Source organism: Polypterus senegalus, chromosome 3 (genome assembly GCF_016835505.1).
Source record: "Polypterus senegalus isolate Bchr_013 chromosome 3, ASM1683550v1, whole genome shotgun sequence".
NCBI lineage: Eukaryota > Metazoa > Chordata > Cladistia > Polypteriformes > Polypteridae > Polypterus > Polypterus senegalus.
In genome coordinates, this window is record NC_053156.1 from 260935386 (window position 1) to 260959808 (window position 24423).

Genomic DNA, 24423 nt, shown 5'->3' on the forward strand with positions numbered 1-24423 from the left:
CTCTGACAACGCAATGGTGCTGGACAAGAAGAGTCAGATCAAATTGTACTTGCTATGGAGACTCAAGTCTTTTGCTGTGTTCAGTAAGCTACCTAAAATGTTCTATCAGTCCGTAGTAGCCAGTGTGGTATTCTACGGTACAGTCGCCTGGGGAAGCAACCTAAGCACAAAAGAAGCACAATGCCTGATAAAACTTAACAGGAAAGCCTACTCCATCACAGGCTAACCATGGACACACTGGAAGTTGTTGTGGATAGGAGGATGGTGGTGAAATTGGTTGCCATCGTGAAAAATCCCCTCCATCCTCTCCCGAAGGTGCTCTCTTGAAGCTTTTTTAGCCACAGACTCGTTCCACCATGGGGTGCTAAGAAGCTCCTTTTGGGGTCTTTGGTGCTTCCTGCCAACATCCCAAACTAAATGTTTGCTTATTATTTGTCCTGTGAGTCTGTATCTTTGTTTTTATGTTTCTGCTGCTCTATGCATCTAAATTTCTCACGAGTTTAGTAAAGTTTATCTAATCTAATCTCCATTTAATGAACAAGCTCAGTACAACCTGACCTAGCAAAAGAGTAAAAGTCAGAGAACAGATAGTATAAAAACATAAATTTTACATAAAAAAACTGATAGAGGCTTTGCAAAAATATGGGCATTAAATGTTCAAAAAGGCTGAAATTATTTGCAAATAACAACAATTCATGTTTAAATTTAATTTAAAAAAATGGTAACAAACATAAAAATGCAGTGTACCTAGGTTTATGTCCAGAATATCCTCTCTCAGCGCTCCTGCGTCTACAACAATGCCTGCGGAAAAAATAAATTTAAGGCTTACTTCATTGTTTAATTTGGTCGTTACCCAAGCATTCAGTCCATTGACCTTCCCACATAGAGGTGGGAACAGATGAAGAGGAAAAAGAAGAATTAATTTAACATTTCCGGTCTTTTTCACATTATATTGTGACTTGTTTCGGTAAGACTATAAAATAAGACCAAGTTGGATGTCAAGAATAAGATTATTTTATAAAACCAAGAACTTTGTAGAATTTTCTAGTTACAGAGAAGACTAGGTGGGCTTTCAGAGCAGTGTGATACTTCATTGAATAAATTTGTGTAAACATTATTTAAATACAGCGATAGAAAGAGGCTAACACACTCTGCTCCATGCTGTCTGTCTACCATAATGGCTCGACTAATGTCTGAGAGGTGTCTTATTTGTATTATTCAAGCCACTGAGCATTTGGATCTCCAAATCGACTCACTGGGACACAACAAATGAACAAGAACTCAGCAGAAGACAAGAAACTCCCATGTGTTCTGGTTTTTACTGTTGGATCCATGGAGGTTAAATACAAATAATTTTTTATCCTAGTTTGTATGAAATGCAAACTTTCAATTTTTCTTTAACATAGTCTGCTAAATCATTGAAACACAGGAAAGAGTATTTATTTTCTTCTATGTTCTCTATTGATAAAAATATAAAACAATACGTAGTCACATAACTAGCAGTGATATTCTTCTGTGAAATTGTATTGAAAATATGTTTAGGTGTTCTACTAGAGATAGGGACCCTTATCAGTAAAAGTGCATTTTTGTTAATTAATATTGTAGGTTTCTTTTTCCTGCTCTCAAGCTATTATGACAACAAAACTTTTAAGGTCACTTTAATGAAAAAAAAATGGAAATTGTGTTCAGTAAACACAAAGAGGTTCCTGCATCAATTTTATTACAAAATGGATGTTCTCCCCGAGTCTGCGTGGGTTTCCTCCCACAGTCCAAAGACGTGCAGGTTAGGTGCATTGATGTTTCTAAATTGTCCCTAGTGTGTGCTTGGTGGGTGTGTGTGCGCACCCTGTGGTGGGCTGGCGCCCTGCGTGGGGTTTGTTTCCTGCCCTGTGCCCTGTGTTGGCTGGGATTGGATCCAGAGGACCCCCGTGACCCTGTAGTTAGGATATAGCAAGTTGGATAATGGATGGATGGATGTGTCAATGTTTAAGTACCTAGAAGTAATAAGAAGAAATAAAGATGGAAATGATAGATAATAAAAACATGAAGGATTTAGAAACGGAATAAACAAGCCAAGTTAAGTATATTATCAATGTAACAACATAAAAATAGGGAAGAGGAAATTAAGGCTGAAATTGAAGATGCATCTACAGAAAAAAATCTGCATATACCAGCCATACTATACACTGCAGAATCTTGGGCAATGCCAGATAAACATCTAAAATAAAAATAGTTGAAATTAAGTATTTAAGATGAGTGGTAGGTAAAACAAAAAGCGATAAGAAATAGTAGAATATATCAAGAACTTGAAATGCAAGCACTCCTGTAAATCATAGAAATCAAACATTCGAACATCATTTGAAAAAAGAACTAAAACAGCTACAGTGCTATGGACATATAATAAGGATAAATAAAAAACAAGGTTTTCCAAAAAAGAGTTAAAAGTTAAAACTTACAAGGGCATGGCATAAGATATAATAAAATATAATTAATGGGTGAGAAAGCCCTCACAGTGAGGTATAATGGGAGAAGAGTAAAGCGGATGTCACTTGATACGACTATTAGCTGGAGGGTATGTCAGACTTTCTGACTAACGCTGCTCATCTCATCACCAGGCCATATCAATATACACCTCTGAAAATCATTCGGCATGACAAATTCAGTGACTGCACGACAACTTTCCAGCATAGTTATGCTTGCCCCTTTATCTGACAGCAAATGGCATGCTCTACGAAGCGTTAACAGGTATGGCGAGTTCAGCCACAATCACAGCCCTTTTTGTCTTTTTTCCATTCTTTCCATCAAACAGACAAGCTTCTCTTAAGTTTGTGAGATCCAAAACAACCACATTGCTTACTCCTCATCGCTCCATTATATGCACTGTACAGTACTTCCCAATGAGCATTCATTGGTTGTCAGCTGTCATGCACACAAAGCCCATCACTATGACTACACACAAAGTCAAACCTGCTCGATTTTTGTCGTGGACTAGTGAGATGTTGGGTGATTCTCCTTCACATGATTGTGGCAGTGTCTCTGACTCGCTCAGATGATGTAAATGAAGATCATTACTGAAAGTCACGAGAAAAGCCATTAAATGTGAAATGGCCTTAAGTAAATAAGGAAATAATGGTATTCAATTAAACAGAAGTTCCGACAAGCCACTTTTGTTGCAATAATTGCACAATTCAGGACAGAAATAAAACTGGTACATTTGATCATGTGATTGGTTCACAATTGCCAGGCACACCTACACAGAAACTGCGTGGGAAATGTTCAGATTTTCTTCAAGGGAAATTGCAGTTGAAATTTTGACTACATCACTGTGCTTTCTCTTATTCTACATATTTAGAAAGTAAAATGAGCTTTGGTATTGTCATGTGAGGAAAGCAAACAAAAAATTGAACACATTCTAAAATTTACAAGAAAATACACTTGAAGAAAAATGTAGTAATGGCTAGATCTCACGTAATAGCCAAAAACCATGGCACACTTCCAATCTCCAAAGGATACGGCATACACACCATGTGAAGAAGGAGCAGCCTCGACCTGCAACAGCAGAGTACAAAGCACAAACCATTTATATAAGCAATATTAATCATTTTGAAATAAGCATATAATAAAAAATAAACCAAAATACTTACTACCTGCAAACTCCATATTAATGAAATGACAAGGAAAGCAAAAGAAAAGAAGACAGAGGCCATGTTCTCTGCCGGGAGTCCAACTGAGAGAAGTGAACTTTAGAACAAAACACTGCAGTAATAAATTCTGTACTTGAGTTAATTCTCTGATAAGATATTTTCAGGGTGTCAAAGATCTTATGGATGCACACTATTGCTTTAAAGAAATAAACAGAGCATGAAGTGTTTGTTTTAAATAATTATTTAGGTAATCTCCTAATAACACAATGTCTATTCCTGTTATCTGCTCAGCAGAGCTCAGCACATTCTACCGGAGGGCAGTGATAAAAGTATCTTCTATGTAAAGTCATTTCAGATTTACAGATTTACTTCTGTTTGATCTGTGGTGGGCTGGCAACCTCCCCGGGGTTTGTTTCCTGCCTTGCGCCCTGTGTTGGCTGGGATTGGCTCCAGCAGACCCCCGTGACCCTGTAGTTAGGATATAGCGGGTTGGATAATGGATGGATGGACTTCTGTTAGATTCAAAGAAAGGCATCCTCCTCTTAATATATAAATAACTTTGAAAAACTTGCATTTCACAATAAAATGTACCAGTTTGGTGGGAATAATTTAAATGGCATCTGTGTATTTAGTGACAACAAGGATTTAGTGATCACCAAGTCCTTCGAATAAGAACCCTAAATACAAGAGGACTGTTTAATTTATGTTACGGAGAATGCCCAGAGGGGACTAGGCGGTCTCGTGGTCTGGAATCCCTGCAAATTTTATTTTATTTTTAGCCTTCACAAGGATATTACAATGCATGAAGGTAGAACCCTTCCTTTGTTTAATGATGATTAAGTGGAGTTTTTTTCCCCAATTAAATGGCAATCCTTAGATTAATTCATCTTACATAAGTCTTCAGGAGATTAATACAAATGTGCCATCAAAATATTTTTGCATCTGCTGCTTTAATGCATCTGACAGAAAAGCTGGGGACAGAATTCCGCCCAGAGGGGACTGGGTGGTCTCATGGTCTGGAATCCCTGCAGATTTTATTTTTTCTCTCCAGCCGTCTGGAGTTTTTGTCTGTTTTTTCTGTCCTCCCTGGCCATCGGACCTTACTCTTCTTCTATGTTAATTGATGTTGACTTATTTTATTTTCTTACTGTGTCTTTTATTTTTCTATTTTTCATTATGTAAAGCATTTTGAGCTACATTTTTGTATGAAAATGTGCTATATAAATAAATGTTGTTGTTGTTGTAAATATTGTAGCACCATCTACATCAAAAAGCACTAACTGAAGAGACTTCCAACAAAAATATATTGGACTGGCAGCCTGTTCTGGGTTAGTTCCCACCTTGAAATTCTGGTTCCTCCAACCCCATCATGGGGGCCGCTGGCTCAGAAAATGCATTCTTGCTCAACAAATAAATGTATCTGCAAGTCAATCCACGTGAAAGGCACATTTAAGTAGACTTAGATTTAGCTGGTTGGCTGAATTTGTAAGGAAGGTTGATATGGTGGTTCAGGGGTGAATGGACTCAGTGTCCTGTGCTTGAATCAGCGTGGAGTTTAATATTCTGCCTGTGTCTTTTTGGGCATTTCCTCCCACAGCCCCAGTAAAATGCAGGTTACTTAGGTAAGTTATTCTAAATTGTCATTGTGTGAGTAGACTCTGTGATGGGCTAGAGTCCTGCTAAGAGGACAATGGAATAAGTGATAAGACGTCCTAATAAAACAAGCCAACTTTCAGTTTTCTGCCTTAAAATCAAACTGGTCCATTGGGTTCATGAAGTAAGTCTACACACTCTTTGCCTTTCCCTAATCTTCTTCATACTTTGCAACTACTCTTTGTCTTCAGTTTTGTTTTCGACTTTGTGTTGAATTCAGTTAGTTTAAGGTATACCTTTGTCTCAACTGGATTTTGTTAATCTCTTAATTTGAGCCTGCATTGAAGAAGAGACAACATTGCACGCCTGAAGCCCAACTAGTCACTTGAATTCAAGTTGGCTCGATGCATTCTGCATGGGCTGTGGACCTCTGTTCATTAAAACATATTCCAACATAGCACACGTTTCTTTACACAAGCTCAAAGCTCTACTCATAATAACAAATATAGCCTAACCCACTTATTCAGTTCAGGATCGAGGGAAGCTGGCGACTGTTATGGCAGCACCAGCTGTAACCAGGGTGCCAGTAAATCGCAAGGCACACTCACTCACAACAGACAGTTATGAGAATGAACCGAAAATGCACATTTTTGGGATGACGAAAGAAAACCAGAGTACCTACTCCTAATATCCTGTAGATATGTAGATATAAATAATGCCAAGGCCTATGTTTGAACCAGAGACTCTACAGCTCTGCAGCAGCAGCAGGAGCTAATATGCCACCACTTCCCCAATTTACAAATATGTTAAATGTATATGTTTATTTTGACTTCATCCCTGGTTGGTTGACAAAAGGCCAATGCAAACTAATATGAGTTCCAACCCATGGATCTAGAGGACATTGGTGTCCCTCCACTTTTGAGTCTAGTGTTGTCTGCAAAAAGTCAAGTGTGTTGACAATCTTCAGCAGCCCTTTTTCTTTAGGAAATATTTGCCACCATCTAACAAATGGGTAAGTATTGGTCATCTGCCAGACCTCCTTGTCATCTTGTGCTATGAATAGGCAACCACTGGGCACCCTGTGTTGCTACCTGTTGACCTCCTAACCTCTCACCAGTCCACCAAGTCCTTTCTCTCCATATCAGGTCAGGCACCATGAGTGTATGCTATGCTATCTGCCTTGCAGTATCTTGGAAGAATCTCTTCTGGTTCATTCCATACAGGGTGGTCCAGATCTAATTATGCAGATCCAGATTGTCTGGATGACTTTGATTTATGCGAGGACGATTCCCGGTCAGCGCAAAGATGATTCTTCATGTCATCAGTTCACACACTTCGCGATGGACCAGGATTTTTCGGGTGATTTTCTATGTAATAAGCTTAATAAATTACAGTATAGCATAATGAAATTTGCAGAATTAGATCTGGGCCACCCTATAGTACCTCTGAAGATTTTATTTGACAGATTCTGTCACGTCTACCAGCTCCATCTTTTCATAGTGGTATGAAAAGATGTCAGGTTTGGATCTCTCCTTCATTTAATGGTGTTTGTGAGATTACCTTATCCCACTCTGTTGTAGTCCATAGATATTATGTATAAAAGTATGTACACTGAGTAGCCATCTTATTGTGCACAGCTGCTTGTTAATGCAAATAGCCTGCTTCCACAAAAAGCCAGCCGTGGGACTGCATGTAACGTTCAGACATGATCAAGAGGTTTAGTTGCTTTTTGTCCAAACATTAGAATGGGCAGGATGTGTGAGCAGAGTAGCATTGAGTGTGGCCATGGTTATTGGTAGCTGCTGTGGTGGTACCAGCTGCCCTTTTGGTGGGTTTTCACACTCTACAGTCTCCAATGTTTTGCAGAGAACAATACAGTAAGTAAAAACATCCAGTGGTTGTCACTCTTGTGAACATAAACACCTTGTTACTGAGATATGGACAGTGGCTAACACAGTACAACACCCTAATACTATGTACAGTGACCAGAATTGTTCAAGCTAACAGAAAATAACCACCCATATTAGCTTTTTATGGTTGTTGGGGTAAAGCAGCTAAACACCAAGCAGCTAAACACCAAACAGACTTTCAGTCCTGCCAGATAAGAACAGGAAGATGAGGCTACAGTAAAGGTGTGGTCACCAAAACTGGACAATTACAGATTGGAGAAGTGTTGCCAGGTCTGACTAATCTCAATTTCAGCGATGGCATGCAGATGGGAGGCAAATATTTTGGTATAAACTGCATGAGCCCATTGATCTATTTTGCCATGTGTCAGTGAGGCATGGTGGTGGTGGTAATGTAATGATTTGGACAATGCTTTGTTAGCATACATTTGGCAGGCATTCTGACTGACTATGTGTATTCAGCTGTGACCACAGTCTACCCTTTTTCAAATAGATCCTGTACCACATCACAAACAGGACGCTGACTTTGGCTTTGTCCAACCTCCAGATCTCAAGCCAATAGTGCACCTTTGAGATGAGGTGGATTTGAGGTTCAAAACATGAAACTGGACAAACATTCTGCTTTGAGACTGAGTCTCTGAAGACAACTGTGAGAAGACAAAATGACAGAGAGAAGTAAATGTATGCTAGAAATCATAGTCAGTGCTTGAATAAAAAATCAAAAAACAAAAAGAGGACAGACAACCAAACCACAGGAGCAAACTAGAATTCAGAGTAAAAGGCAAAAAAAGATTCAGAAACTATGAACAGACCTTAGAAATTGGCCTACTTAAGAAGAATCTAACTATCACTAAGAGATTGGCAATATTTATACTGGATTTCCGATGAGGTCAGACGCATGAAGATTGCGGTCACATGATGCACAATTCCCAATAATGAGAAGCATCACTAAAAGTCACGTGTTGCGCCTATGATGTTGCCTACATAAATAAAACAAAAACTTCCAAATGTAAAAATAAAAATCCTTAAAAACCAAATACAGAAGAGAATAATAACCCAAAAGTTCCACCAAAAGCAAAAGCAAGTAATTATGACACAGTCTACACTATGGACCAGGAATTTTTTCATAAGGTTGTTCAATGAAAAAGGGGTTTCTACCTACTGCTATGTACAGTAGATGCTTAAAATGCATCCAGTCAATTTATATATTGAAATATCAGTTGCTTAGGTAAATATGTTTAACAGTGAGTTAGACAGACATTTTGAATTTCATGGTATATCAATTTGAGTTGAACCAGAGTACCTTCAGAAGCAGTCAACTTCTCATTATGACCCTCAGAAATCAGTCTCCACCACACTCACCTCCCTGTTATTTTGGAGGAATCAGGTGAATGAGTCTGACAGGGTCGAATATGCTCTTCTTATCAAAATTATTGTAATGTTCCAACAACAAAAATAAAACTTCAAGGCTAGAGAGTCGAATGGTCCCCCACTGTAACGGGCCATCTGTGTGAGTCAAAGTTGTAATACAGATCACAATGAGCATGTGAAGCAAAAGGCCATAAACAAGCCAAATGAACAATGTATTGAAATATTATTAATGTCCATTAATCAAAAGAGCAACCCAGAAACAGCCAGGAGGCCAATAAAGTGGCTGCACAGGCAAAACTAACAAAGCACTTGGATAGAATCCAAGAAACAAGAAATTGGCCAAACACCTGTGGCAAAGGCGCTATATAGGCATCAACCCAACACAGACTTACAACGGAGGCACGTGTAAAATAAACAAAAAGAACTTTTAATTTTTCTTCAGCCGTGGAGCACATCTTCCCCCATGTCCCTCAGGCCCAACACAACACCCAAAGTAAATCACCCCAAACCACACTCTTCTTTCTCCACTACTTTTCCCAGGCAGCTTCTTCTTCTTCTTCATCATCGTCGTTGTCCCAACTCTAGTGCCTATAGTAGTGGCTGCAGGCTCCTTTTATAGCACCCCCCTTCTTCTTCATCATCATCGTCGTCGTCGTCCCAACTCTAGTGCCTATAGTAGTGGCTGCAGTCCAGCCCACATGGGCTCATTAAGCCACACATCTCCACCTCGCAGCGGCCATGGGGCCCAACAGGGATGAGCTCCAGTGTTCCACCATTGTGGCCTCGATGCTACCCAGGGGAGCTGCCACCAGATGTTCCGGGGATGTAGTGTGCATCCCATGGCTGCTCCCCCGGCTCCAGTACCAAAGGGGCATGGGTCCCAGCCGTCTGCCACACACCCCAAAGAGGTAACAAAAAAAAAACACAGGCCTAGAGGGTTTCACAAAGTCTTTTTGAAACAATTATCAGACTGTAGTGTTTTTCTTTGACTTTTCATCATGTAACTGCTCCATGTTTAGTGTTGCCAAACAGTTGCGGCAAATCAGCCTTGTTACACTGAGGTTTATTCTGTGGAAAAGCCCAGATTGTTTGGTGGTACACTGGGCAGATCTAATGTCTTATGGATTCACTGGGCCTGCTTTCTACAGAAGAGAGAGTTCAAACAAGAAGCATTGACAAGAAACTGTAAGATTTCCAGCAGTTCAAGTGGTGACAAAATGGAACTGGGTTACTGTTAGGAATACATTTGGGAAAAGAAGAGTAGAAGGCTAAGCAGTAGGGAGTGACTCATGGTACCTAGTTTGAGACTATGCTAATCCTTGTATAGAATGGACATTGGCAGAAGCTTAAAAAGCAATGGAGGACACAGAAATACTTAAACACAAGGAGCTACCCAAGGGAGTTCTTGCCTGGTGTCCTTGTAGCAATACTAGGGCCTTTCATCATTCTGGAGGTGGTCAGAAAAAGGGGTTAAAAGCGACCTTGAGACAGACAGAGTTAAGAAGTGAGAAATGGACTCCTTGGTGACATTTTAAATGGTCAAGGGTTGAGCCACTCCAACCAGGTAGACAGGAACGTACGTACTATGTAGGAAGGCCTTGAATGGTAATGGTCCAGAGTGCATTTTATTCATTTTATTTTGTAATTCTGTGTTCTCCTCTTTGTGTGTTTCTTTGCCATTTTAATCACTACAAGGGTTTCGTATCCTATTACAGCATATTTAGAGAAGGTGTCTTCTTCTGTTAGTAGGATGATTAGCAAAAGTTCAATGTTTTGTATTCTGGTTAACTATTTTGAGTAAAAAAAGATTATCACAGTCAAAGTCTGACTGTTCCCTGAAATTTTAAATGAATTATAAGAACCTATAAATAATTATTTATCCTGTATACAAAGATAAATCTCACTCTCTCACTCTCTATACATGTTGTAGGCGTCTCATTGCAAAACACCTGGGCTGATGGTAATGAGATGACATAAATTATATATATATATATATATATATTTAGAGCTGGTTTTCTGTTTTTCATTTATACCAAAATCCCAGTTAAATACGTTAAAATTCAATATATGAAAAAGAAAAAAGAAAAGAACAATGAATGTAATATTTTTATAGACACTACATATACCGATCATCTGAACAATGACAGGGTGTTATTATTCAAGTAAACGTGAATACAGAAATGGTTTTATACATGAAAAAGTTTATGTTGCAAACAATATTAAAGGAATAATAGTGTTATTAGACAATGCTGGCTATGTTTTGTTCAACTGAAACCTGTCCAAACTCATGAATATTCAAATAGCATAGAAAAGAAATTAACACACTGAATATACACCACACTGAATTTCTAAAGTCAACCCATAATTAACTCAAATAGTCTGGCAACAGTTTGTCGAACATATCATATGCCAGACATTATGTGTAAAAGGATCAAATCAAAGCAGTTAAGCCAAATAAAGCAAGAGAAATGCCTTCATGTGTGTACTGTATCTCTGTTTAAAACCAATACATTAATGATGGACACGAAGCAAAACCATCAGCATAATACATCAAAAGAAAGAAAAAGTAAAAAAGAAATACTGTAAATGTACACCAGGACATCTTTGTATTTTTTATTGTCACAAGTTAATTTTTCTCTCTTCTTATTATTTCTTGACAAACACCTGCAAAAGTAATAATATGAATATTAAAAAGTAAAAATGTTTAAACAAGACATTGCAGACTGCAATTAATTAGTATTTTTATTTAAATTAACTACCACATTAGTCAAAATTTACAATGCAGTGTCTAATAATACACATTTTTTAATGACTTACACAAATACCTGTCTTGACTCTGACTTTTAAATGAAGTAAAACAGGTAAAATATTTACGTTTAAATTAAACATTGCATGTCCAGTATAACAAAAGCATACTGAATACTGCAGACATTAGACGTAGATTATCAGATTAAATTTGATTCAGTGTTCTCAATTGTAGAGGTTCAATTTGTCAAATTGTAAGAACTGCCCAAATTTCGATTTGCAATAGCTTAAACAAATGTCGCCAGGACAGTTCTGGTGTATCATTGTGCCTGTTCACTGTCTGGGCAAGGTGTGCAGGATCTCCCCTTGTGGTCTGGGGTGGTGTATGTGCATAGTAAGTGAACTGGTGACCCTCAATTGGGCCCGCATGGGAGGATACATGAGCAGTCCAAGTGTTGATGGGAGAGGGTCTGATGACATCAAATTTGATTAGTCAGGTTTAAGAATGCTATGTTATATAATGTAAACTAACATTTGTGAAGAGCAATGGATGGGAAGTACATGATTGCATATTTATTTTAATTAGAATAAAGCTTCAGTTTGCGTTTGTAAAAAATGAATGAGGGAGTGACTATTTTTCAGAGTGGCACAGAGACTTACACTTTGTATTTTACCGTACAAATATCTACATTTCTTCATTATTCTTTGCTCCATCGTCATAATTAAGTGCTAATTTTATGACAAACAAATGTCACATAACTCGTCCTTTTCATAAAAAAAAAAAAAAATGTTTTATTTAACAACCTGAACAGAAAAACTAAATCAATAGGATAACAATGGCCAGCATCCACTACAAAGTTGTTTCCAGTCTTGCATGCAGGGCTGCTAGGGTAGTTTCTGGCTTCGAAAACACTGAACCACATTAAGTGAGTTAGATAATAAATAAATGGATGAATCAATAAATGAGACTAACATGCTGCGTCCACAAGGCAAATCTGGCATAGGAATTTGATACTTTCTAACAAAGTTGACAAAATTTCCCCATGGTTCTGAATTCAATTAAGGGGAATTTAAAATGAATGGACTAATGTTAAGGTGTCCATAAATACCATTCAAAAATGTTTAAAAAATGACTTACCATAGCCATTATATGTCATTATTCAAAGAAGGTTTGTTATGCTCAGGACTTGAATCTGCTCGTTTTACTGGTACTTCAGTCTTAATCAGTGGTGTGAGATCTGAAGAAGGGGAAAGTAAGTTAACGCAATTCACCACTCTATGACTCCTTTACACAAAGTACTTTCATAAAAGTAGTAGTAGTAGCAACAGGGAGCACCCCCAGAAGTTATTGTCAAAAAACAAAAAAGTAATATTTATCTCCAAATATAGCTGGATCTATATCTATTGAATGATCTATAAAAAAAATCAAAATAATTAAATAGTCTGCGTATTTAGAATAATAATGCTTTACAAAAATATTTCATATTAAATCTGAAAAAAATACAAAGATTATAAATATTTTTATCAAATAACAGAAGCATCTGCGTTCAAGAAGTGAAAATGTTAAGATTCAGAAATGGTTTGTATCGAGGTTCTATATCGTTATATTTAACGCTTTAAATAATGAGTTGAGACTATATCACCCACTTCAAGTAATAACTTTGTGATGGACTATGCAAGCAGTTCAAGTAACCACATAAATCTGAAATAAAGCCAAATGGTGCATACTTAGACCTAAGAAAAGCATCACATAAAATGAAAAGGAGGACAGTGCAAGTAATTCCATTTCATTTACTGTAAGATCTAGTCTACTGCTCCTCCTGGGGAATACACTGGTGCTCTAATGGAAAAAATGTAGAGCTCCTTTATTATGCCCTGTCTTCCTTCAACCTTTTTCATTAGTATGTTAAAACAATTATTATGAGAACAGACTATTCAGCCCAGAAAGTTTCTCCATCCTATTCACCTCAATTATCCACAATAACTTCAAGTCAAGATGCTACTTTGTAATTTATTCTATGTGTCAATCATTTTATAAGTGAAGAATTTCTAATATTTATGTGATATCTGCCCTTAAGTTTCGAGCCATGTCCCCCTGTTCTACTTAAGGAACTTATTTTAAAGTAACAGCTGGAATCTACCGTTCTAACTCCCTTTACATCTTTTAAATACTCTAATTAACTGGCCCCTCAAGCTTTGTATGTTTAAAATGGAACGGTTCAGCTCCTTCAGCCTTTTCTCATAGCTCATACCCTGCAGTCCCAGAAACAACCTGGACACTCCTGGACACTCTTCTCTGGACTTTCTCTTGTGCTGCTATGTCTTTTTTGCAGCCTGTAGACCAAAGCTGTACACAGTCCTCCTCTCTTAACTTGTATTCTACCCATCATGATATATAACCTAACACTCAATTAGCCTCTTGATTTATTCTGTACACTGTCTTGATGTAGATAGTGATGAGTCAAATATGACTTCTAGAAACTTCTCATAAGGTATACAGTAATTCCAAAGTTCAGACTCAGTGTATTCAGATCTAATATTTCTACTTTCTATGTGTAATGCCTTATATTTACTTATTTTAAACTTTCATCTGCCATAAATTTGCCCGAACCTGTATGCTATTCAAATCACTCAATAACAATTTAACTGATTCTACCTCAGCTGCCCTACTGCCTAGAATATTATAATTTGCAAACTTAACAAGCTTACTGATTACATTCTTGTCTAGATTGTTTATGTACAGTATATTACAAAGAGCAGCAGGCCGACCTCTGATCCGTGAGGGCCACTAATTCAAACATCTCCTAGCTGCGAAGAAATCCCCCTCACCCTAACCCTTTGCTTCCTATGTTTGAACCAATTTCATACCACGTACGCACTGTGCCTTGAATTCCCACTTCTTTTAGTTTGATCGCTAAATTAACATGTGGCACCTTGGCCTTCTGAAAATCAAGATAAATAATATCATAGGTATCTCTGTTATCATGTGCTTTTGTTGCTTCATTATAGATTCCAGAATATTACTGAAACTCATCCTTCATTATTTAAGACCAAGTTGACTATTCACTAATATATCTGTTCTAGACATGTGCTTCTTGATCTTTTTATTTAATAACTGCTTCCAGTAATTTACTTCGGATGCATATTAAGCTTACTAGCCTAAAGTTACTTGAATCAACCCTAAATAAAATAGACCTTTCCTAAATAAAAATGCAGACAGGAACATACTACACAAAAAACACAGTCTTTCCAATAATACAATGCACAAAAATATTTACAAAAAGAAAAATCAGTGCATATCCAAAAAAACAAAAAGTGCACCAAAAATCACATTCATATAAATACTTCCACCAAAACAATACTATTACTAGAAAATATTTATTTCTATATGTACAAAAAGAAAATATATACAAAATTAGGCACAAGCTACAGGAAGTGCCTTTTATACTTGGTGATGTTTTACCAACCAATCTTCAAGCACTAGGTCACCCTCTAACTAATAGCGGGTGACATGAGCACTTTCTTACATCCCGTCAGTTCCGCCACAGCAAGGTCTCTATTATAGTAGCGGCTGTCTTGTGACTGCACATGCACACGCACAGGAACGAAGCTTGTGCACATTGAAATTCGTATTTAAGGTAAGCTAATGCCTCTCATTCTAATACTACTATTAGAATTATCCTCTGGGATCCCTTTTACTTTCCACTATAAACTAAATGCTTCATCCCTCTTTTCTTTTGCTTCAGGTAGCGACGAGCTGCTGGAAAGGAACCAGGCTGCGAATGAAGCCATGTGGGCCTCTTCACCTCCATGCAGCTGAGGAGGCCAGCAATGTGTAGCATTGCACCGTTAAAGCAGTGCTAAAACACTAGCGCAAACATTGCATTGCTTTTCTTCTGCTGAATAAGAACGGTAAATACCATTCTCTCTTTTCTGTTCTCCTTCCCTTTCTCTTTGCTAATGCCCGGCTAGGCACATTTATATAGTGCTTTTCTCACTACTCAAAGCGCTCAACAATTGCAGGTTAAGGGCCTTGCTCAATGACCGACAAAGCAGAGTCCGTCCCTTTTGGCATTTAGCATCCCCAAGTCCTTCTTCAAGTTATAAGCTTTTCGTATCCCTCTATGTCTGATGATCTCTTTGTTCTTGTTTGAACCATTGTGAGAGTCAAATTTTGAATCAACCTGTATATGACCCATAAACTAAAATAAAATGGCAAAGTGTAACCATACAAGAGCACAGGGCTGCTTGAAGCACACAAGCTTCTTCATCTTATCATGGTTACAGTTCTAAGAGAGGTACTGTATACCAATAATTTATAAAATGTATGATATTCATGAAATAAATACAAATGTGATTTCTTCAGAAGCACCTTCAAAGTCAATGAAGACAATAAGATCATCATTTTTCAAATAATGTCTGCGTTGCAGGTCATAATGGGAAATGAGTACATTCCATCCCCACGTCCAGCTTCGGTAGCAGTCACAGGTTGAATCATAAGTGCCAGTTTTAGAAGGTCTGTCCCAATAGAGCAGGCCATTTGAACCTAAAAGTGAAAGCAGATATAGTGTGAGTATTTTCCTACAGATATACCCAATAACTTATGACTAGTTATTCATCACAGAGATTCAACATTAAGGACTTCTGAATAGGACTAAGCAATGAAGGAGAATGTAGGATAATGGTTTTTAATTGTAACAGAATGTGCACATCTAGTTAATAGAAAAAAGATGTTTCATTTCAGGTAGTGCCCCTGGCTTCCTTTCTCTGTCCAGGGACAGGCAGGTAATGTGTAGCCTTGAAGTCAGTGTGCCCAGTGATCATCTACTGTCTCATCTGGCACAGAGTCCTGAATTGCAGCCAGTGTTGCCAGTATTGATTAACCATGAAGTAGCAGGTTCAGAAAGCAGTAAAAATATGGTAAAGTAAGGTAAGGAAAAGCATTCTACTCTCTAAATACTTAAATACATTCACAATCGCTCTCAAGTTTTTAAACATGACAGATCAAAAATGTGGAACAAATATAGAGTAGGGCGGCACGGTGGCGCAGTGGTAGCGCTGCTGCCTCACAGTAAGGAGACCTGCGTTCACTTCCCGGGTCCTTCCTGCGTGGAGTTTGCATGTTCTCCCCGTGTCTGCGTGGGTTTCCTCCGGGCGCTCCGGTTTCCTCCCACAGTCCAAAGACATGCAGGTTAGGTGGATTGGCGATTCTAAATTGGCCCTAGTGTGTGCTTGGTGTTTGTGTGTGTCCTGCGGTGGGTTGGCACCCTGCCCGGGATTAGTTCCTGCCTTGTGCCCTGTGTTAGCTGGGATTGGCTCCAGCAGATCCCTGTGTTCGGATTCAGCAGGTTGGATAATGGATGGATATAGAGTAATTTTAGACATTTTCTTTGGGTGTTTTCCCAGTTTTCATTTCTGTGGTCTTTCACATTCCACTCTGAAAAAGTTAGACTAACAACTACACTACAATAAAGTGTCAGAATCCTACCTGTATAAGAAATTTTGAAATTTCAATTGCAAGGTACATACAAAAGCAGTGTGTTGTGAGACATGTAGTCTCTGGGAATTATTGTGAGCAAAGAGTGTGGCTAGAAGATGAAAACGTGCATAATAAATCATGTCAGATGAAATTAGCATTCAATGCTAATGGACAAGTCAAAAATTGTAAGTCAAGGTTTCAAAAAGGAGGTCAAAAACTTGACAGTATGGCTCACTTGAATAAAAACTAAATATCACTGGGATTTTTGAAAGATTAAGATATTTACGAACCAAGGAATAATAACTGCCTCCATATTTATACCATCACTATTGGTGACGCAGGAAGCACGATAGAAAGAGTACATGACACTATTCAGAGTGCTGCGTAAATAATAAAAGTGGAATGAAATTAACTTTTTCAATTCAAGTCAAAAAAAAAAAAAAAAAATTGAAGCCTTGCACAAAAAAAAACACACAAACCAAATAAGTCCATACGTTATCACATGTGTGCACATAGGGGATAGCTTAAAGTGATGATAATTCCCCGCCGTTCCATGGGTTGGCGCTGCGTACTAACACCTTTATTCTTCTCCCCTCTGCAGAACGTAAGACTGACAGCTTTAACATCAATGACGTAATTTCTGGTGTCACCCATCCAAAAAGATGTTATTTGCTCAAAACCATTTGTTAAACGCATTTTTTTTCTTTCATTTAATTATATGGGGTTTGCCTATGAGTGCCCCAAAATTTTGTGTCCCTGTCTATCTCTCTTAAAATGTATAAAATCCATCCATCCATCCATTATCCAACCCGCTATATCCTAACTACAGGGTCACAGGGGTCTGCTGGAGCCAATCCCAGCCAACACAGAGCGCAAGGCAGGAAACAAACCCCGGGCAGGGTGCCAGCCAACCGCAGGGCGCACACACACACCCACACACCAAGCACATACTAGGGATAATTTAGAATCGCCAATGCACCTAATCTTTGGACTGTGGGAGGAAACCGGAGCACCCGGAGGAACCCACGCAGACACGGGGAGAACATGCAAACTCCACGTAAGGAGGACCCGGGACCAGAGTCTCCTAACTGCGAGGCAGCAGCGCTACCCACTGAGCCACTGTGCCACCCAATGAATAAAATGTTAATAATATTTACTTTACTGAACTAGTATTGACACATTTGTAGGCAGATGAAGAACATTGAAAAAGGCGGACCAATAGGGACTGTAATTAAGTGTCTCTTTCAAAACACTAAGAGTATCCTAAAAAAAGAAAGAAAGAAAGAAAGAAAGAAAGAAAGAAAGAAAGAAAGAAAGAAAATGTAACACAGGTAGTTAAATGAAGGAAAATGGTAGAAAACTAGATATTTAGCTCAAAAGTATGTAGATTTCCTGCCTTTCATTTTACCCCTAGACTTTGAGTTTTCCTGATCCTTTCTACCTCAGTTTATGACTAATCATTGTTGAACCTTGTGCATCCAATGTCTGGTTTCATTTTGCTTGCCATCTTTCATGTGCTTTTGCAAATAAGATATTTAGCCTTGTGATTCAAGGAAGAGTAGCATGGTGATGAATCTTAATGCTCAGATCAACTGTTTGCCAAAGCTGGGTCACTAGTGCCATATGGCTTGTCTGTTTCTGTAGCTGCCTAACAACATAGCTATTGTACTTTGATGGCCATCTAAATAAATCTACAGAACATAGCATTGGACATTTAATTGAAAATAGCTTAAGCTAGCCAAAGAGTCAAACTTTTGCTGTGATTAGAACGGCCTTGTGACATGTGGTATGACACATTCAAAGATGGAGTTGATATAAATCGGTCCTGTCACATGCCCATAGGAGTTTGCCATGGAACTATTGCACAATGTTCATTTTTATAAACCTGCTTGCTCATCATACAGAGTACTTGTGTTTTAAAAATATTGTTCCATATCTTCACTCACCAGGTATAATCAATTTTCCATCTGTTGTAAAACTCCTGCTTGGAGATATTCTCAATTTTATGTCAGGATTTTGATCAAGTACAGTGATGGTGACTTGACGGTTAGCAGCAGGCCATTGTAAATTATCGTCATTATCACCACTGGTAAGATGAAAGAAAGCTCCAGTGTAGTTCAACTCATAGGAATGTGGAAGAAGTTGAATGCCATAGCCATAGCCTTCAGGGCTATAAAAACGTGGACTTTGAATATAATCTCCAATTTTAGTAGTTTGAAGAAGTTTACTAAATTTAGGGATTTGCCAGACACCCCTTGGACAGCGTGTCTCTGCCAGGCTGATGTCATCAATGAAGATCCCTCCTTGTGAGTTTGCCGGATCTTTTTTCAGCCCTTGGAATGCATAGCGAAACTTTGAGGTGGCATTCAGTTGCACATGTGCAATTTTCCAGCTATGCTCGAGATCTCCTGTAAAAGTAGAGCATATCAGAAAACCCCATTATGAATTACATTGTTCACAACAAGTATTAGAACATTTGTACATATAAAAGAAATCTTACCTGAGAACGTCTGCATTTTCACAAGTTTTTGGATGTTGCCTGTCTCATCATAGGTTCTTATCCATACAACTAGCAGGTCTTTAGGGCTTCCAGTCATTTTGTAAAAAAACTGCAAACACTGAAGCTGACGTTTAGGATACAAAATGCGGGACTCTAGGAGAGCCGTTTCATCTATCACCCCGAACTTTGTATTAAAGTACATGAAGTATCCAGCATCTAAAGTTACATACAGAAAAAACGTTTTGCTTCAATCATTTAGATGATTATTGGAAAACTGCTTATGAGTGTCATAACATATTGTTAGAAAGCAGAAATTTAAACAAGTACATTTAACTGTATTTGTCTAAGTCTTTTTATATATTTGTTTCTCTTAATAAATATTACTATACACTAAAAATAATGTAATATTAGTAAAATATGAAGCATACATTTAAAAGGAATAATTACACAAAAACTAAATATAGGCAGCAGTAGCCTATATAGGAAAAAAGATAGCACATCATACATAACAAGGACAAGTTTAGTCCAGGAGAATCTCCTACTTGAAATAAAAAAAAATCAGGAGTGGTCTAACCCTTACACTTTCTCGTATATGCAGACATGGGGAAGGATATTTGAGGAGTAAACCGCAAGACAATGATTATATTTTTATATTATGTACATTAAAGAACTATCAACAACAAATCAAATTAATAATATATTAAACAGTTATTATAAAAGTAAAGTTGAATAAATCGGATTCTGCAGCTGCATGAATAAAAGGTAAAGTACCACTTCCAGTTAACTGTTAACGGAAATAGCCCAAAAATTGACAGAAATCTACGTTTTGTACCTTATACTTGTATGCAAAATTTGGTTGACCTAAGTGAAAGTGTACTCAAGTTATCATGTTTTCACACACACACAGACAGACATAATTCCAAAAATGGTATTTTTGTACTCAGGGTTGTCTAAAACGTTAAGATTCATCAAAATGTCGAAACTGAATGTTTGGAGCATTCCATTACTTTCCCTGTACTTCGTATATGAGAAAGTCAGGGAGGTCTAAAACGTTGAGATAAATCAAAATATCAACATCAACAATTACAAGACTTTCCCTATACTCTGTATACGAGAGAGTAAAAATGAATTTCAAATAAAAGTTTAAAATGTCTGTCTTTAAAAGTAATAAGAACAAAGGTGCTCCAGTGGCTTACTATTACAACATTAAGTAACTTTTGAAATCTGTCATTTTAATATCATGTGTGTAACTCAGTTTACAAATCACTTATTAAACAAGAATTACTTTTTTACTTTTAGATGCACTTAAATGTTTAATTGGAAAGTTTGCAATTTGAGATATCACCTCTGCATTGTCCAGTAAGGGTGTGGTCCTCCATCCCAAAGGATCCTTTAACATGGCTCCAACTGCTATCATCATTCGAGTGTTGGATCATCCCACAGATGTTAATATATTCAAAGGTACATTGATCCAAAAGTGTAAGGGAAGATGCTACAACATAAAAAAGCATTTATGTTTCCAGCGTGTAAGTATGCCCATCATTAAAGATTTTTTATATCAAACCTATCTATCTATCTATCTATCTATCTATCTATCTATCTATCTATCTATCTATCTATCTAATAGTGCCATTTAATTTCTATCTATCTATCTATCTATCAAATTATATTTGTTAATAAAACACATTCCATTAAGGAATAATTTCCTAAAATTATTAAACTTCTAAAAATTCTGCAAAGTGACTTGCGCAGCATTATGCAGTGAGCCAGGATAAGATATCACCTAACACAGCAGTGGCTTCAGTTCAAGCTGCTTAAATGACATGCAACACTGCCTATCTATATAACAATTTATTGGTTTACGTATATATTATTATTTTTGGTGGCAGAAATGTCTTGGAAATCCTCTCCTAATGGAGCTGTTTTTGTGGCTTGTGAAAGCTGTTAAATATGTAAAGTGTAACATCTACAGACAGTATTTTCTGCACCCTCTTCTTGCCATACTCAGTCGTGGAGAAGTATAAAAGACACTGCTGCTCTGACATACAGTGCTTGCCACTTATAACCTTTGAACAAGAATTAATATGCAAGTTAGGCAGGTAAAGATGTACAAAGTATTTCCTACATATTTTTCAGATCCATATGCATAAGTATAGAAAAACCTACTACCTCTTTGTTGTTTTTTTTGCATTCTAAATTTCTTGTCGTAATTGGTAAAGACCATGTAGTACAATAACATTTTATTTCTTGTGATACATTTTAATACTGAGCACTTTAAGAGACAGATTTTGCAACATTTTGCTTCTTTCCTTCTGATATGTTTCCATGGCTAAATGGTAGTTTGATTTGAACCACAAGCAGATTACGTGATATATTCATTGCAGGGAATGTACAAAACCATGTTTCATTCACATTGCATTTCACTTTTTTCTGCCACTACAAACAAACAATCCAACTTATTTTAGTGAAAACAAAAGCTTGTTTGCTGAGATACTGAAATGCTAAGTACGTTTCTCTGAACCAAGTGGATGCCTGTTTCATAAAATGGTTGGAAACGGCTCTTGAAGGCATCATTTACTGCAGTAGAAGTCAGCATACAAAGGCTTGCGTTTTCTGTACTTTACAGGCCAGTTGGTACACATGTTGTATGTACAGAAACAAACATTAATTGCTTGAATTTGTTTTCATTGTAAACTTAGAAGCAGTTTTGTAAAGTCATCAGCTTGCCTATGTAATGTTCTTAAACACATTACTTTCATTTTCTAAACCTCTTGCTTGGTGAGGACAGATTCATTTTAAAAATACTACATTATACTTACAACAGTTATACATTTTATTTAACCTCTGCAAATCAAGCCTACTGAAGTCCAAGTACTGTCCAATAGCACTGGTCAGCTCTGGAATTTTGGCTGTAATACTTGGAATATTTGGATGCTTGTTGAAAGTGTAAGGTCCGTAATGCATTATAGATTCATAATCGTAAGGAGTATTTTGATCAGTAATGAACTGATCATTATATTTCACAAAGTTGTGCTCCATGCCTAGAAAAAAAGAAACAATGTATATTTTTATTAAGGAAATTTTAAATATTATAGCAGTTATGTATGCAGTAAAGAGCTAAGAGTAGAATGCATCGATCCATCTTTCTATCCCGCATTTCAATGGAATGGCTACGGGAGCAGCTGGAGCCTATCCCGGCAATCATAGGATACATACTGTATATGACACAGGAAATGACCATCAGGAAGGGTTTACAAAAGTGAACATTACCTAAAAATACAAATACTGAAGAGAAAAGCTAACAATACAGCATCAAGCAGTCTGTAGGCAAAGATCAGATTTAAATAGCTGATGTAAGGGGTATTACAACTGGGTTAAAGTTATTAAACAATGAGAACAAATGTCATTCTCCTTTCATGAGAGCTACAATTAAGTTTAAAATATTACATATGAGTGTATGTTTCATTTTTAGTTGGTAGCAGTGCTGTATTCCTAATAAATAATTATAAATGTATGTGCCCATAGGGATTATACCCACAGTTAGTGAGTTAGGGTTTCTCTACACAGTAGTTAATGTCATAATAAAGACAGAAGCGCATTATTTAATGCAGTATACTGGCAACGGCGTGTGCTAGACATGAGGTGTTTATCGTTATTTTAAACAATCTTGAATTGTAACAACAAGGTGAGATTCGTTTATTCTCTTATTTTCCATTTCACTATTCATTTGCTGTCACTAACCTGGAAGGACCTGATCCCACCAAATCTTTATATAATCATCTCGGTCTGTACGGGATTGCTCATGATAAAATCCCAAAGCATGCAGAAGCTCATGTTCAATGGTGGCTTTGTAGTCACAGTCTTGGCCAAGCGATAACTGCTGACCTGTTTGTAAATCGCCAACCTGAGACCAGCATCTGTAAGGAAGACTTTCAGTGTTATCAGACTGTCAGAGAAAATCATATATACATTTGAAACTGTGATGGTGGCTTGTCAATATCATAAATAGGAAACTGAAAAAAATTCTTTGCTGTTCCCAATCAAATGTCTTAATTCAACTATTTATTCAGTGAATTCATTTCTTTGATTTTCTAAACCCACTGATTCCGTTAATAGATTGCAACAAGCTTATCCCAATGAATGGAAGGGTAGAAGTACCAATGGAGAAGGTCCCAGTCTATTGCAGGGTTTTCATACGTATGGACACACAATTTGAAATCCCTAAGCAACCTAAACTGCAAGTGTATTGATAAGGGGGATGAGACAGAGTATAGGAGTCGGGTGGAGAACTGTGGTACTACTCTGTGGTACAGAGAGAACTGTCAGCATCTTAACATCAGCAAAACTAAGGAAGTGACTGTTGACTTTTGTCAAACCAAAGAGTCTCCACATCACTATTCCAGGAGTGGATGCACTCCTACAGGTACTTGGGCATCCATATCAATGACAGGGTGGAGTGTTCTCGTAACACAAAGGAACTACAGTATACTGTATAAGAAAGGGCGGAGCAGGCTCTTCTTCTTGCATTCCGTTAATTTAGGAACAGACACAGTCTACAGGTCTGTGATGGCCAGTGCAGTTTTCGATGCAGCAGTGTGTTGGGATGCTATCATTACTTCAAGCTAATTAAAGGACAGGTTCAGTTATGTGGCTGCACATCCTCTCCCTGACACACTAATACTGAGGACTTGAATGAATGAATTATTCAGCAGAAGTGTGTCAAGAAACACTATAGGGGCTCCTGTATATCAACAGCAACACACCTGTATGATGCTTCACTGTGACTGTGACTGCCTGTGGTGTTATGGGTCCACAGCTCGTTGAGTAAAGGCCATTTTTAATAAATAATCGATGTGCTCACGGCTTAGCGAGGGGACGTTGGGCCATAGTGGGCCGCGGGACGATCCGTAGGGTGTGGGCGTTTCTCACCTAGTGCACAGGTGAGGAACTGCCCACATTCATGATTGTCCCGCGGCTGATGCTGCAGCTGCTGTGGCCCTCGTCATTTTAAAAAGAAGCGCGAGTCGGTTTTAAGAAAAAGGGGAGAAACGATCGGAGAGTGAAAGGAAAGGAGAGGACGGAGGTTATCGGGAGCAGTAGAGGAAGCAGGTCGGTGAGAGAGCCAAGAGCGCGGACGGGCGGCGAATGGCCGTGGACAGCTGCGTGGAAGCTGGGTGTTAGGCC

The 24423-nt window shown here is 37.9% G+C and overlaps 2 protein-coding genes across 2 annotated transcripts in view; both read right to left on the bottom strand.

Annotated features, from left to right (window-relative positions):
* The window catches only part of LOC120526661 (meprin A subunit alpha-like), a 50585-nt gene extending 38178 nt beyond the window's left edge, over positions 1–12407 (bottom strand). Inside the window, exon 1 of the mRNA XM_039749815.1 lies at positions 12399–12407. Within this exon, the coding sequence (XP_039605749.1) occupies positions 12399–12407 (9 nt within the window). The remainder of the gene's footprint in view (positions 1–12398) is intronic.
* The window catches only part of LOC120526662 (meprin A subunit alpha-like), a 33374-nt gene continuing 21357 nt past the window's right edge, over positions 12407–24423 (bottom strand). The window contains exons 6-12 of the mRNA XM_039749817.1: positions 22981–23156; positions 22059–22280; positions 20585–20731; positions 19240–19455; positions 18686–19147; positions 15633–15806; positions 12407–12498 (exon numbers count right to left, since the gene is read on the bottom strand). Of these exons, the coding sequence (XP_039605751.1) occupies positions 12407–12498; positions 15633–15806; positions 18686–19147; positions 19240–19455; positions 20585–20731; positions 22059–22280; positions 22981–23156 (1489 nt within the window). The remainder of the gene's footprint in view (positions 12499–15632; positions 15807–18685; positions 19148–19239; positions 19456–20584; positions 20732–22058; positions 22281–22980; positions 23157–24423) is intronic.